At 34.4% G+C, this 16,336-nt stretch overlaps 1 protein-coding gene across 3 annotated transcripts in view; it reads left to right on the forward strand.

Annotated features, from left to right (window-relative positions):
• Positions 1-15,555, forward strand: part of SYT14 (synaptotagmin 14) — a 273,225-nt gene extending 257,670 nt beyond the window's left edge. For 2 of the 3 annotated variants that reach the window (XM_082400111.1, XM_082400112.1), the window contains 2 exons: positions 6,887-7,076; positions 10,927-15,555. In XM_082400111.1, coding sequence (XP_082256237.1) covers positions 6,887-7,076; positions 10,927-11,240 — 504 coding nt within the window. In that variant the 3' untranslated portion in view covers positions 11,241-15,555. Of the gene's footprint in view, positions 1-6,886; positions 7,077-9,614; positions 9,672-10,926 lie in introns of all 3 variants that reach the window. The other variant, XM_082400110.1, reaches the window with a different exon arrangement.
• Positions 15,556-16,336: the final 781 nt, after the last annotated feature.

A 16,336-nucleotide genomic window follows, 5' to 3' on the forward strand; every position in this document is an offset into this window, starting at 1 on the left:
TGAAGTGACTTCATTCCAAAGCCCAGAATTAGATCTCACGGGCCTTAACTAGTGAGTTCTAGGGTTTCGGTGGGAGCAATCAGGATGCTGTCTTCCTCTTTCCCACAACACTCAGAGCCACTGAAAACCCTGGCAACTTGGAGCGAAGAGTCTACCTGAGAATAAAGCCAAATTTGGGAAACAAGCCCAAGGAATGGAGGAGAACTGTTTCCTAGTGACATGGGTTGAAGCCTGGATCAGTGAGCACCTGAAGCTACCCTTGTATTAACTGTTATATTACAGAAGCCAGTAAATTCCCTTGTGTCTTTTAAGCCAGTTAAATTTGGTAGCAGTTTGGTGGTTAAGTGCCTGAAGCTTCTCAGCACCAGGCTTCCCTGGAGGGAGGGAGACAGACTGATGTTCTGCAGGCTGAATCCTAGTGGAAGTGCAGGGGCCCATAGACGGCAGGAGGGCTTGCTGCTGCCATCCAGATCTCTGTCCTTACTTTTGGATGCTTTCTGTTTCTGTCCCTCCTGTGTTTTTGGTTGGGAGCTCTTGATGGCCTCTGTACCCTGTTGCTTTGGGGCAGACCCTTCCTGGGAGGGCCACTTCTTCCCCCGCCAGTAGCCACTGTCTGTCACTTGCAACCAAAAGCATCCTGATTCCAACACCACTCTGAAATTTAAACTATCCACCCATCCACTGCTCATCCCAGTAAGTTATCCTTTAGAGTCAATGGGTGTGTTTTTACCCCTACCAAAATACAGAATGGCTCTCCTTTACACTGGATTGGGGAGGGCGTGGAAGTGGAAGGGGGGTAAGGTTTGGAGCAGCTATGCTGTTCTTGCTTTCTCCTTCCTGAAGTTGCCTCTGGTTATCTCCTCCTTACCTTGTCTGATAGGCACTCGGTGCCTTGGGGCTAGGGAAGGGCCCCCGAGGAGCGAGCACCGCTATTGGAGATGCCGCTCACCAGGTTTGCAGCAGGTGGCCGCCCTCTGGTTACACTTCAGCGCCCTCATCACTCCATTTCCAGGAAAGTATAATGGAAGCATTTTGGGTCAAATTACCTTAAAAAGCAGAAAATTTCTTCTAGCCACAGTGAAAAATAAATTCAACAGAAAATATTCAAATTCATAATAATTATCATTGTAGAGTTCAGCAGTTTTACCTTAAAAGTACTGAGTAGAAGTGGTTACAAGTAAGGTGGAGTCAGTTTAGTACTAATAAAAAGCCCCATACGTTTACTTAATAGGAGTTCTGTTGTATTTTCAATCTTACGTTTTTCTTTCTATATTTACAAGTTCCGACCTGGTTTTAACCTATTAGCACCATTAAAGACATGTAATGGCTGTCATAAGTACTAATTCTGCTTATGGTAAACATTGTATAGAGTTTATTCACTTTACTGAAAAATTAAATAATTTTTTTTCTACTTTTACAGAATTGCTTATAATCCTTCACCCTAGGGCAGAGGACTCAGGAGGAAAGAGAAGAAGTATTAAAAAAGAAATAAAGTATTATGTTAGATGGGAGGAAGTTATACTTTTACTTTAGGGAGGCTATGGGACGATTCCTTTAAGTAGACCCAATTATGATTGGGATTTGTTTGACTTTGGGTTAATCATCTGCAGTTACTGCCACCTAGGGAAGCCTCAATTATAAATTAATGATGGGGTCTGCAGTGAGAGTAGGTAGAGATTCCTGAATACACACTGAACCGAGCAGCATGCCCTGAGGAATAGTTGGAGGAAAGATGCCACTTGAGTACATAGTATCTGTATTTAATTTGTCTTTACTGCAGTTACTCTATTTATATAGTTATTCTGTACTGCTTTCGTTGTAATCAGTGATCCCCTTGGATTGCCACACCTATACCAACCCTGGATAGGCAGTTACACTGATGGCAGTAGAAAGACCATGAGATTAGCACTCTTTCTAAGGTATAAATTCAGAATGAACTCTTCAGACAATAGTTTTTTGGGTTTTTGGGGTGTTTTTTTTTTTTTTCTGTTAAATACTACTGTATTTCAGCTGGGCTTACTAAAATAGAATGTGATCGCCAAGAATCTTACCACTCTTGCTTTTTTTTGTTGGGCTTAGAGACAAGGACATTTTTGCAGCAGTAAAGCAAGGAGATAAGTTAGCTGTTTTTCTTAGGAGCAAGAAAGACCTTTCCCAAGACTTTCTCGGGACATCACTTTGTTGCACAAAATTGGCAATATGACCTCTGTGTTGATAAGAAAATATTAGATTCACATCTTATTATCTGACAGTAGGTTAATATGAAAAATGCTATACTATGAAAAATGTATTTCACAGTATTCTAACAGATGCTGCTAGTATAATAGCCTAATGTAGCAAATGCACCAAATGTGCTTGAGCATGTTTTTGACACTATTTTCATAAGTGATGATATATCCTAATTGAAACTTACTAAAATTATGTTTTCTCCTCCAACTGTCATGAAAACATACCAAACTATGTGTTTTGTGTACCCATGATTTAGGAATATAAGATTTATCTTCCTTTTGGTTTTCTCCTCTATGGTTTAGAGTTAGATTTGAAAATATGAGATTTTTATCCCTCTGAATATTAGTCCCATGAGCTAATTCAGTCACCAAGTATGTATTAATTCTCCTTGATTACTTGTATAGGCCAACCTAGATTCAAACTTGAAGACGTGTATAAGACATTTTTAGATTTTTTAAATCTAAAAATCTAAATCTGTAATTTTTAAATCTAAAAACTTGTTATAGAAAATAGTATTATAGTCTTTTTTTTTTTTTTTAACTCATGGAGTGAATCCCTTTAGGAATGTTCAAAGAAAGTCCTAAACATTTTTATTATTGTCAATTTGTATATGTTGTATCCTTGTATCATGTAATTCTTTTCATTAAACCTTTTTTCTTGTGAAACCAAACACATAGTAGAAAAGTGTAAAAGGCAGAAATGTACAACCCATCTAACTACCATCCAGGTCAAGAAATAAAACATTACCAGTACCCCTCAGAAGCCCCCATGTCCTTCCTAATCACTATTTCTTCTCTCCCCACCCCTAGAGTTAACCAGAATTTTGACTTTTAAATTAATCACTTTCTTGCTCTCTTTATAGTTTTACCACCTATTCATGCATCTGAAATACTATGGTTTAGTTTTGCCTGGTCTTTATTTGGTTTTTGTTTTGGTTTTTTGTTGTTGAAATTTACATAAATGGAACCATACAGCTAAATATCCTTTTAGGTTCAGCATTTTGCACCCAAAATCATGTTTGTAAATGTAGTTATAATTAGTTTCATTGCTGTATAGTGTATATATACTGTATGTACAGTATAGTTGCTGAATTATATGAAGTCACCACAAATTGTTTATCCGTTCCACTCTTTGGGGTCATTATAAATAATGCTATATGGACGTACTTTCATATGTCTCTTGGTAAACATTGCACATATTCCTGATCGAGATGTATACATATGGAATTGACAGGTATTATGGTATGTGTATTTTTAACATTTTAAAAAAACATACCACTTTACACTATAACCATTGGAATATGAGACTTCCCATTTCTCCGTGTCCTCACCACACTATTGTTTTAGCCCAGCTATTTGTTGTGTAGTGTTAACTCATGGTTTTAATTTCCTTTTCCTTAATTAGTAATGAAGTTGAACATCATTTCACATATTTATTGACCATTCTTTTGTGAAAGTGCTGGTTCAAGTATCTGTCAAGTGTTTTTATATTGTGTTGTCTTTGTCTTATTGATTTATAGGTATTCTTTACATATTTGGGATTTGAGCTCATTGTGAAGTATATGTGTTTCAGAGGTGTTCCACCTTTGTTGTAAATTAACTGTCTATTATGCATGGATTAATTAGTGGACTTTCTATTTAACAGTCTCTTAGACATTGTTTTATCACATTGTCTTAAATAATGTACCTTTATTATAAATTTTGATACTCAGTAGAGCAGAGCCTCCTATCTTGTAATTTATTTTATTATTTTTATTGTGGTAGGAACATTTAACATGATATCTACCCTTTAACAAATTTTAAGTGTACAGTATTGTTAACTGTAGATATAATGTTGTACAGCAGATCTCTGGAACTTAATCATCTTGCAGAACTGAAACTTTACACCCATTGAACAGCAACTCTCCATTTCCCCCGCCTCCAGCCCCTAGCAACCCCCATTCTACTCTCTGCTCCTATGACTGACTATTTTAGATATCGCATATAAATGGAACCACACAGTATTTCTCTGTGACTGACTTATTTCACTTAGCATAATGTCCTCCAGGTTCATCCGTGTTCTCACATATGGCAGATTTCCTTCTTTTTTAAGACTAAATGATATTTCATTGTATATATATACCGCATACATTTTAGAATTAGCTTGTCAAGTTCCACAAAGAAACCTGTTGAGATCTTGATTATGATTGCATTTAATCCATCAATTTGGAGACAGTATTGCAAAATTGGACCTTATAATTCATTAACATAGTATATATAGCACTTCTAAATTTCTCTCAATAATAGTCATAGTTTTCTGTATAGAGTCCTTGCATGTCATTTGTACATTTATTCCTAGATATTTTATATTTTATGTTGTAATAAATGTTATTTTGAAATAAATGTTATTTTAGGATTTGTTCCTGGTATATAGCAATATATGGATTCTTAAATTTTACCTTTGCAGGCAACTGTAATACCTCTGTGGAGTTGATTAGATTTCACGTGTGCATAACTATATAGTATGCACATAAGGACAGTCCAAGTCATTACACCTTTTATTTCATTTCATTTATTTCATTTTATTGCCTTTCATAAGGCTAGGACCTTCACTGGCTGGAATCTCCAGTGCAATGCTGATTAGAAGTGGTAATAGTTGACATCATTGTGACATCCCCAATTTCAAAGGGGAAACATTAAAAAAAATTAAGTATGATGTTACATGTTGCTCGATTTGGTTTGCTCAGCGTTTATTTAGAGTTTTGAATCTAAGTTTATGAATGAGAAAATCCTGTAATTTTTTAATAATGTCCTTGTCAGGTTTTGTTTTAAGGTTTTGCTAGTTTCTTACAGGAACCTGGGGAGTGTTTCCTCTTTTCCTGTTTTCTGAAAGAGTTTGCATAAGACTAATATTATTATTTAGAATTCACTATTGTAGCCATGCAGCTAAAGTTTTTGAGTTTTATTTTGTTGGTTTTGGAAAGGTTTTTAATTGCAAATTCAATTTCTTCAGTAAGACTGTTCAGATATTCTATTTCTTCTTGTGTCCATTTTGCTTAGTTGTACTATTCTAGGAATATGTCCATTTCGTCAAAATTTCAAATTTGTTGGAAGAAAGCTGTTCTTACTCATTTTTTAAAAATCTTTTCATGGCCTATAGAATAGGTAGTAGTGTCTTTTTTCACTCCTGATATTTTTTCATTTGTGCCTTGTCTCTTTTTTTCTTAATTGGACTAACATTTATCTATTTTTATTAATCTTTTCAAATAACTTATTTTCATTATCATTTAGTTACCCATGGATTATTTATATTTGTATCCTTAATTTCCAAATTTATAGGAATTTTCTTCACTAGAACTTAGTTTGGGTTTCTAGCTGATTCAAAAAACATTCTGAATGATTTCCATCATTTGAAATTCATTTTTGAAATTCATTTGCTTTTTTAAATTAATTAATTAATTAATTAATTTATTTGTTTGTTTGTTTTTGGCTGCATTGGGTCTTTGTTGCTGCACGTGGGCTTTCTCTAGTTGCAGCGAGTGGGGACTACTCTTCATTGCAGTGCGCACCTCTTGTTGTGGAGCACGGGCCCTAGGCACGTGGGCTTCAGTAGTTGTGGCTCACAGGCTTAGTTGCTCTGTGGCATGTGGGATCTTCCCAAACCAGGGATCAAACCTGTGTCCCCTGCATTGGCAGGCGGATTCTTAACCACTGTGCCACCAGGGAAGTTCCCGTTTATTAAAATATTAATAAATATCTTTGTAAAAAATCCACTGCATGCTTGAGAAAATGTATGCTTTATAGTTGCAGGATGGAGTGTTCTGCATATTACCATTAGGTCAGTTTTACTTATTGTGATATTCGAATCTTCTACATCATTACTGTATTTATTTGCCTGCTTGTTTGGTCATTTACTGAAAGGAGTATGTGGACAACCCCACTGGTTGTGGATTTGCCTATTTCTCTTTCTAGTTCTGACAATTTTTGCTTCTTTTATTTTGAGCCATGTTATTAAATAATGCAAACTTGGAATTACTTTATCTTCCTGGTAAGTTTGCAGTTTTATCATTATTGAGTGTACCTCTTTATCTCTAGTAATAGTTACTGCCTTAAAGCTAACCTTGGCTGATACTAATGTAGTTACACCGATTTTCTTTTGGTTATTATTTGCATGGTAAATATTTTCCCACCCTTTTTTTTCAATTTCTGTATATCAGTGTTTTACATATTGACTTATAAGTAGCAGATTTTGTGTTTATTTAATCAAAGTCTGCCAATCTTTGTCTTTAAAAGACAGTTAAGACATTTACATTTAATGTAATTAAGTCTGAATCTGTGTCGGTCTTTTAAGGTCAATACATCTTTTTTACATTCAGGAAAGAGTTCATTGACCCTATGAGTTTAAGAAATTTATCTTCTCTGATTTGTATCCAAACATGCAAGAATTTATGAGACCTTCTCATCTCCTGTCGTTCCTTTGACTGCTGTATAATGAAAAGAGATCCAGGAACTAAAATATGCTAAGAACATTTCTAATCTAGTGTTTTGTGAATTTTGCTTACAACTCTTGTTTTTATCATGACTTATCTACCTAATTCCAATAAATAGGGCATTACCAATGTATCTATTAATATATCTTTTTTTACAAACTACTATAAAGATTTCATTTTTGATTGCAGGGCTGTGACTCCCAAATGAGCGTGTCAGAAGTCTCCTGTAGTGAAAGTACATCCTCCTGTCAGTCTCTTGAACATGGCTCAGTTCCAGAAATTCTCATTGGCCTACTTTATAATGCCACAACTGGAAGACTATCAGCAGAAGTGATAAAAGGCAGCCACTTCAAAAACTTGGCAGCGAACAGACCACCCAGTGAGTGAAAAATATTTTTCTTAATTCTAATGTTTTCTGTACTTATGAGACTCTCAGTGTAGGGACTTCAATCCTATCATTTAGTCTTAACCAATCAATGATGGTGTAATCATCAGCTAATCTGTTTCATGTTTTCTATTTCCAGCCATTTGGGAAGTAAAAAGATCTGAAATTCAAAATATTAATTGTAAGGTGACAAGACTTTAACTTTTTCAGCGTCTGCAGAATGAATTAGCCCTATCATAGCCATTATCTTCTAATGCCAGAAAAAGTTACAGGTTTTTTTTAAAGGTAGTAACATTCCACAAATATGATGAGGAATGCTTATAGCTGTTGTTTTTAACTGAAGATCGATGTCGTGTTTCCTGTCTGCATGCAGTACTATGAACTAATGTGTATACTTCTATATTTTTCCTTCTTTTCTCCCTTAACAATTTAAGAAAAAACTGTTTCTTCACATTTTTCCTCCTTTAAAATTATAAATCAGTACTGCCAGCAGAATCTTTTCTTAAATGGAATGTGCTTTGCTTTTCCCAGGACAAACAGAATAAGGAATAGTTTGATATTTATGCTCGATGCTAGGAAAGGAAAGCTAGATGGTATAGATACCTCTGCCCTGTCTATATGCCTCTCACTCTTCTCTCTCCTTATCCCTCTTCCAGGTCAGGAGGCTGGGGATAGGTTATGCACAGAGAAATTGTCACGCAGTATACCTCCAAAATTGTTTATTGTTATCTGTAGAAATAAACTGGGAAAGTAGCAGCCTCTTTATATTTCTCTAAAATTAAAGCTGTTAATAACGGCCTAAACTCAAAATTTGAAAGGAAATCTTGAGTAATAATGGCAACCTTAAATTTGTTTAACAATTTCTCACAGACTTGCTTGAAGCAATATTTCACTCCAAGTATCAAATAATTGTTGGAGGGGAAACTTTTTCCACCCTTGAATTAACTTTACTTCTAAATATCCTAAAAATTATTTTTTCAATCAAAGTGAAAAGTCATAAAAATATATTTAGTGTGCCCTCAGTAGTACTGGAAACCTCACTACTTACATACATCATGCAATGTATCTGTCCCTTCATTAAACGTCAGAAGGCCAAAATTAGATTTATATTTCTACCCTTGGACGAGTGACCTAACTTCCCTAAGGCTGTTTCCTTATATGTAAAATTAAGGTTGTGTTTCTCACAGGGTAACTGTGATACTCAAATCAGATAAAGGCACATAAAAAGGATGGAATTATTATTGTCCCCTTTTTCCTTTCAGAAGGAAACATTCAGAGGGTGGAAAAAAGCAATTACTAGAGTAAAGAGCTTTGGAAGTGTGACTTGGTTATCTTCATTAATCCACACTAGGAATGCAAACTCAAATGGCCTGGGAAGTAACTTAAATGAGCAGAATTTGTAGATGAAGGAGAAGGAGCATGGAGAGGCCTGTGATAAATGCAGGGGTGCACACCCTGCCTTAAGACATTCGGATTCAAAATTTTTGAACACGGTTTATTATTTGGGGTTACATTTAGCCACAAGCTGTCAGTTTGCAATTCCTGCTTTAGCTAATAGTTTATTTTTTTGACAAATCTTTAACTTGAAATGCTAGAAAGCAGCAGAATGAAATGACAGATTTGCCTTTCTGTCCTTGCTGAACCCACTCTGATAGAAACAGAGGAACACTAATCAGAACTAAAATGAAGCAGGGGGTGGGTGGAGGTAGGGATGGACAATAAACAAGTTAAGAGAGATTTGCATCCACAACATAGAGTAGATCTATCAGGTTAAAGAATAGGTTATAGCAATTTCCATTATTTTAGAATTAGATCTTCAGTAGTAGGACAGTTCATGGTATTAGCTGGGAAGTAACTAGTAGGTAAATATAAGTCAACATTAAAACTAATTATATGAAGTAGAGTATTTATAAAGTAAAATATGACAGTTTTATCAGTTTGTCTATTGTATATAAGACTGTGACCCTTCATATATACCTAGGTTCTAAACTTTGAACTATGTTATAGACTGACTAATCCAATTTTTATCCCAAAGGAACAGTGATAACATTCAAGAACAAAAATTTTGGTAGTTCTATTTTATTTTGCATAACTTAATTTTATATTACATTGGGAGTAAAATAAAGTGTTTGAAATGTTAAATATTGCATGGATAAACTTAAAAATTTAGAAAAATAATAATAATAATGATCCTTTATTGACTTTTATTCAGTCTTTTATGGTCCGATAATTTGCATGATTCTATGTTCAATGTGCTTTAGACCAAGAAAATATCATTATAAAGGTATCCCCCTTTAAAACAGTGTAATTTTTGTTTAAGATTACACAATGACCTTAAATATTCTCATTCCATGAAATTTACCCAACATACCCTTTTTTCAACCCTCTTCCTGAATTAAGATGCTAAAGTTTTGTGTTCTTCCACTCCAGTGAACAGTGTTTCCTCTTTAATTCTAACCTTTGACCCTCTTTCACCCAACAATTGACATCTGGTCATTATTTCTTTTACTGCTTTCCACCCCCTGTTGTCAGATGGACTGTTCTGTTGTCTAAAACACTTGATAGGTGGACAGGTTTATATAATCCGAGGTGAGTTCCTGTAGAGGCTAATTGGATGTTGTCTTTTCATGCAAAAACAAAATACCCTAAAACTTGCCAGCAGTGAAGCTGTCCACCATGTTGATTTCCAGAAAAAATGCACATTTATTATCTGTGGTACTTTAAATAAAACTAACTTAGAATTTATCTCTGATTATGGATGATGGTATTCAGAGTATCTATAAAACTAGCAAAACTTTTTAAATTAAAGGTTTATTTTTTCATTCATTATATTTTGATTCATAAGTAGAAATAGATATTTCATGAGAAATATTGCAATTTTCATTAAAATTAATTGAAATTTTGATATGAAGTACACATGATGGATCTACATGCTGAAGATAATTTGCATGAGTTTAAAGAACTTGAAAACACAGTTGTTTGAAAAGAGGGTTTATCTCCCAAGTAACCAGGTAATGAACTGTTATGTTTCACGTGGTACACTAAACATCACATCAATTTTTTTTTTTATAATTCATGAAAATAGTTAAGATACCATACCTAAAATTTCACATTAAATTGTGCCAAAAAGGAATCCTGTAGCATTTAACTATCCAAAAAGCACATTAAATGTATTCTTGCATGAAACCAGGAGAAAGTTTTACTTAATTTGCTAAACTTTGAGCCCTTAGTGCATTTGGCTTCATTTTGGCCCTTAAATGTTTTAAAAATATATTTAAAAACCACATCCATGCAGAGATTTTTTTGACATTTCATCCTAAGCTGTTTTGATGTCATCTTTGCATTCTTGTCTTTCTCTTTTCCTCCTTACCATTTGCCTTCATTTCTATTCGTTTGTTTATTCTTACACTCTGAAAGCACAGTGGAATGCTTTACAGTGTTGTGGCTAATTGAGCTTGCTAAGTGTTTATTAATGCTATGATGTCCTGCTTAGTGAAGCTAAACGGGGGTGGGGATGGGAAGGGCGGGTAGTGGGAGGTCAAGGATGGGGGTGGGAGAGTGGAGGAAGGATTATGAGGTATACCTTTAAATTCTAACTATAATGTAGAAATAGTGAGGTTAAGATATTATTACCCCCAAAAGATTTTATGCCTACTTAGCATTCTCTGTACTTGTCACATTTTATTATCATTTAATCAAAATGGAATTATTGGATTTCTACTAAACATGGTATACACCATATCCTTATAAAGTATAAACACTTAATCTTCTCAGCAAGTGTTACAAGAAAGACGTTTTGAGTTTGTTTCAAATGATATTTGTGGTATGTTGTTTTTTTCTGTAGATACATATGTTAAATTAACTCTACTGAATTCCATGGGTCACGAGATGTCCAAATGCAAGACATCCATCCGCAGAGGGCAGCCAAATCCAGTATACAAGGAAACTTTTGTTTTTCAAGTGGCCCTATTTCAACTCTCTGATGTGACACTCATACTGTCTGTGTACAACAAACGCAGCATGAAAAGAAAAGAGATGATAGGCTGGATTTCTTTAGGTCTGAACAGCTCTGGAGAAGAGGAACTCAATCACTGGACTGAAATGAAAGAGTCGAAAGGACAGCAAGTATGTAGATGGCACGCATTGCTAGAGTCGTGATGACTAGGATTAATGAGCAATTGCAGTTCAAGGCAGCATCATTTCTGAGTACAACATTACTCTTCTTACCTAGTCACCTATTCTTTGAAGAATCATCTTTAACATTCTACCCAAATGCTTTAAATTCTGTGGAGAGAACATCTAATACTGACATAAATGAAGAAAAGAAGTGTCTCTAGTAGAGCTTGTTTGAGAAAATGAGAAACTTTCATCTTTCTTAAACTGACAATCCTCCAGAGCTTTAAGAGCATCCTTTTGGTTTGAAGTTAATTTTACTTTAGCAAAAAAGCCAATAATTTTATGAAAAATCAAAATTATAAATGATTTTGAAAATCAGAATTTTTAGCTGCAGCACCCTTTTAGGTCACCCTACATATTATACACAAGACATATTTTGACTGGCTCATCCCTGGTGTTCGTAATGTTCTTTAATATGAGAAAGTCATTCTCCAGCATTGTCAGATCTAATGGTGAAAGGTTTCAATCACATTGAAAATCATTTTATTTCAGATATTTTCCCTTTGTGCACTTAGTTTTGTTGTGCCTCAGTTCTTCTCAATAGCACTAAATCTAAGTGCAAGCAAGTATTCGTTTTCATAAGGGAATGTTTTTTATGTGTTATTTTAAGAAAAGCTCACTTCTTCAATTGCCTCTGATTTTGCCTGATCCAAAGAGACCAAGTTACTGTACTGGTCCCTTGCAAGTCTTCTAGACAGGTTGTACTGTAGACCATGTAACTTTCTGTTGAAAGCACTTCCTGTATTCTTGTATTCCAATGTAGGAAGCTAATAGAGCAGGACTTCACTTTAAAATCTCTTTCAATGGTTGACTCTTTAAAATTATAGTAATGTGAAAATACATTTTTTACAAACTAAAAAAATATAGTGAATAAGCTGTTGAAAATTGAAAACAATTCAAGTTAAAGAAAATTTTAATCATCTGCTCTGAGTATTTAGTAACCAACACTGCATAAAGCAGGTAGCATTCAAATAAGAAACAGTTCTCTTCACTCTTACTTCAATTTGTATTTGTGATCTAAAGACTCTCCAGTTCTAAGTTTGAATCAGAACATCATGTTAAAAACAGTTCTGAGATTCCTTAAGAAGTTTCTAGTGACTTGTGACTAGATTTTATGAAATTTACAGGTACGTTCTTCAACGTGATGTCATCCTGTGCCTTCCATGTAAGTTAAATTTGCTCATACAGCTTGAAAGTTGTATTTGCAAAATTAGGCCTTCAATTTTTATAAATGTGAAGATTAGATTCCTCAGAACAGTGTCACAAGATCTTTATTTCCTCTGAAGTATGTAAAAGTTGTATAGTGTGCTAATTTTTTTTAAATGGCAAGGCATTTGTTGTTTCTATATTTAGGAACTCTGATTACCAGGAATATTATAAGCTGTTTTCTTTTTAATTTTGCTTCTTATCCAATATATAATTTTATGCATATACTTTATTAAATAGAATATGTTTTGTATATATGAAAAATTTTTTTTCTCTGTCTAATTTCTAGTTAAATTAGAAACATACTATTTACCAATTACTAAAAAGCAGTATATCATTGTTCCTAGTCCCAACTAAGTACTATGTATTATTATAAGCTAGAACTTGTTATTACCATAATAACAAAACCATGCATAGATATTATTACTTCAGCCTGGCTGTACTGAAAGGCCTTAAAAGAAATCCAAAAAGACAGTGAACTACTAATATTTTTTAGTTTAAAAAATGGCAGCTCTATGCATTCATACACATGAGTTATATGATAAAATACAAATGCTATATCAGGTGACATGGGGTTTAAGAATGTGTGTTAGAGAGTTGCATTAAAGGGAAAAATCTATTCTTTTATTATTACATTAATGAGCATTTTCCAGGGTTTTATAAATGAGTTAGTTTATAAAGTTAAAACATGAATCAAATGATAAAATATCTCATGAAAGTATTTTTAGCAACAGTTATGAAAAGAGATTGGAAGGGGGGCTGTAGATTTTACTGAGAAATTGGATTTAGGCATTTGATGCTGCAAGTATCTTTTCTGGCTTTGAAACAGCTAACTGCATTGCTAACAACTGGGATCGTCCTAATAATAAAGAGTTATCAGTCTTATCTGTAGCTGTAACAAAGCCTAATCAAATACATGAGACCAGCTTGGTGCTTTCTCCTACAGCAAGGAAAAGAACACTAACTAAATGTTATTTGTTAAATCTGTCTTTCTTCAGACTATGCCCAGAATTTTGTGTGTGTGCTTGGATATATCCTTAGGGGTTTATCTGGTCTGAGTATATCAAATCCGGTATGGCCTAAAATTTAATCAACAATTTTTAAATATTTCAAGAAAGACCCTACCTCCACCCCAGCTGCCAAGTCCTCAAAGATTATGAAGTGTATGTATGTGTATCTGTATACACACACACGCATGCCTATACACACAACATATATATACAATATGTATATGTGTGTGTGTGTATATACATATATATATGTATTTATATGTATTTGTACATATGTATTTGTATAGGTGAAGGTGCCCTGGCTTTCTCAGATAACTAAATAGAAAAGCATTTATCAAGTTTATGGATTATTTTTCTCCTCCGTATGTTTACTAGAAATTATATTTGGTTTTGGGTGCTATTTGCTGCCATTCTCCTCCACACACAGCAAAATATATATCTTTTTATCCTTTGGATTGACACAGCTTAGAGTAATTACTCCCCCAAATTTGTCTATTATTTTATAAAAAGATTAAATAGGGCTCAAGAGACCCACTCACTCTACTGAATCTAATGTACGAGACGGTACTACTGCTCTTTTGTGTGCTTGGATTTGCATGAAAGCTTAAAGGCAAAATCTTGTATCTTAGCAATTAAAGCAAATAGGGGCCCACTGGTGGGCAGCAGGTGTTGTCTGAGAAACTTGAGAAAGACAACCCACTTTCTTATTGTTCTCTTAAAATCTAAGTTTTATAATAAAATGAGATAGTCCAAATACAGCGACTGACTGGCATTCATGGGAGCTCCTGAGCATGGAATTACAAGCTTTATTTGTCTCCCAAGTGAGCTGCAACATGTAGTTGTTTGTTACTGCCCAGGAAGCAAAGTGTGTTTTAAATCAGAAAAGAATTTGTTTAGTATATTCTCTTACCTTTAAGAAGTTTTCTTCCGTAATCTTATGTCTTCTGTACTATTCGCATTTTGTGTGAAATCTCTTTGCGTATTTTCTTACTGTGCATTCAGTGAATTCTCAATAATGTTGTATTTAGTGACAAAAATAATAAACTGAATCACAATTTTTAAAAAAGAAAAACCAGTGAGAAAATATCTAAACTACCCTTATTAATACATACATGTTTAAGTGTAGGGCCTGGTAGGGCACTTCCATCTAGTCTAGTTCAGAAGCCCAGGGCTATATGTTAAATCATTTTCTTGATACCATCATCATTTTCACTTATCTAGTGAATCAGAAGCATAATCAATGCTTGCAAAAGAAAGGTAGCACCAGTGGGGCAAGAGTTCATAGAACTGAGGGTGTTCTTTAAGATGAAGATAGAGATCAAATGATATCATAGTTTTTCAAGTGAACTGAGAGATAGGCTATTTGAAAGTGTAAATTTTAGATGAAACTAGAACAGTAGCCACCAACAAATTTTTCAAGGTCTCTATCCAGCTGTTAATAACGATAACACAAATTCACTTTCATGAAATTGCCATTTGCCTACATAGACTAGATAGTCTACTCATAGAGATTTTTCTCATTGATAGCTATTATTCAGAAGTTTTCACTTTTTTTTCCTTTTTACTGTCCCCAGTCACCCATAACCTACACTGGAGGTGGCCATCAGTATCATCATCACCAACCAAACTCAATACTGAGCACAAGGTTAAACATACTATGGAGCATTTTTCTTAAATTCACTTTAAAACATCATCTGTATCCACCAAAATGTCTAATAATGATGATGGTAACTGCTATAATTTAGTAAGATCTAGCACAATAATTTATTATTTTGATTCTCACAACAGTGGTATGAGGTAAGTAATATTATCAACATTTTATAGATGAAGAAACTGCAGGATAGAGGTTCAACAGACTTGCCTAAGGTCATCCAGTAAGTAAATAATAGAACTGGGATTAGAGCCCACATATAAATTACTCTAAAACCTATATTATACATATTGCAATTGCATCCCTCTTTACTAGTTGCAAGAAAAAACAGGACAACATTATATTCATCAGTAATCCCACCCACTTTAATTGTATGGCAGAACTAGAAAAAGAGAAGGAAAAAAACAGAGCTTGGGAAAGAGAAATACAAGGCAAAGAAGAAAAGAAGATTAGAGGGTTTTTTTTCTTCTTGGGACACAAATGGTACTTTTGTGTCATACTTTGTAGATGACTTACATTTTCAAAGACTTGGGGATTAATTTACTCTGCCAGTTTACCCTATACTTACTTATATTCTGAAAGTGTATTAATCAATTTGTTCTGTTCCTTGTCCACTGTTGGGAATCCAAAATATTTTCATTGTACATGATCCCCTTTCTACCCTACCAAGTGGATAGCCTGTGTCCATGAGCACGTATCCTGCCAATACCAGTGGTGAAAGGAAAGACTTTTGTCTTCCTCTGCACTCTGATTGCAATTTAAGTTGCTTCTCTACCCTTTCTTAAGGTTTAACTGGATTACAGCTAATTTTATTACATATGTCTCTCCCCTTGGTAGTACTTAATGCTCTGTCTTGTTATCTTTATTTGCCCCTTGTTCATAGTAGGCACACTATAAATATTGAATTAACTAAATCCCCTACGGAGGAAATCAATAATACTGTTATGTGTCTCAATATTTATGGATCTTATCTTATGCATGGATTTATTTATGTCTTCATTAGTACCTACTATGTACCATGTATTTTTCTAAGTGCTACAAATGCAGAGATAACAAATTGGGTAGACAAAGTCTTTGCCCTAATGGAGCTTGCATGCTAAGGTGGGGATAGCCACAGAATGATATAACTTTAGCACAGGAGTACAACGTGGAGTTCAGAAAAATCTTCCTGGAGAAAATAACCCCTGGGTTGGGTCTTAGAGAATAAATAC

This window comes from Balaenoptera borealis (genome assembly GCF_965194805.1).
Source record: "Balaenoptera borealis genome assembly, chromosome: 1".
Taxonomy (NCBI): Eukaryota; Metazoa; Chordata; class Mammalia; order Artiodactyla; family Balaenopteridae; genus Balaenoptera; species Balaenoptera borealis.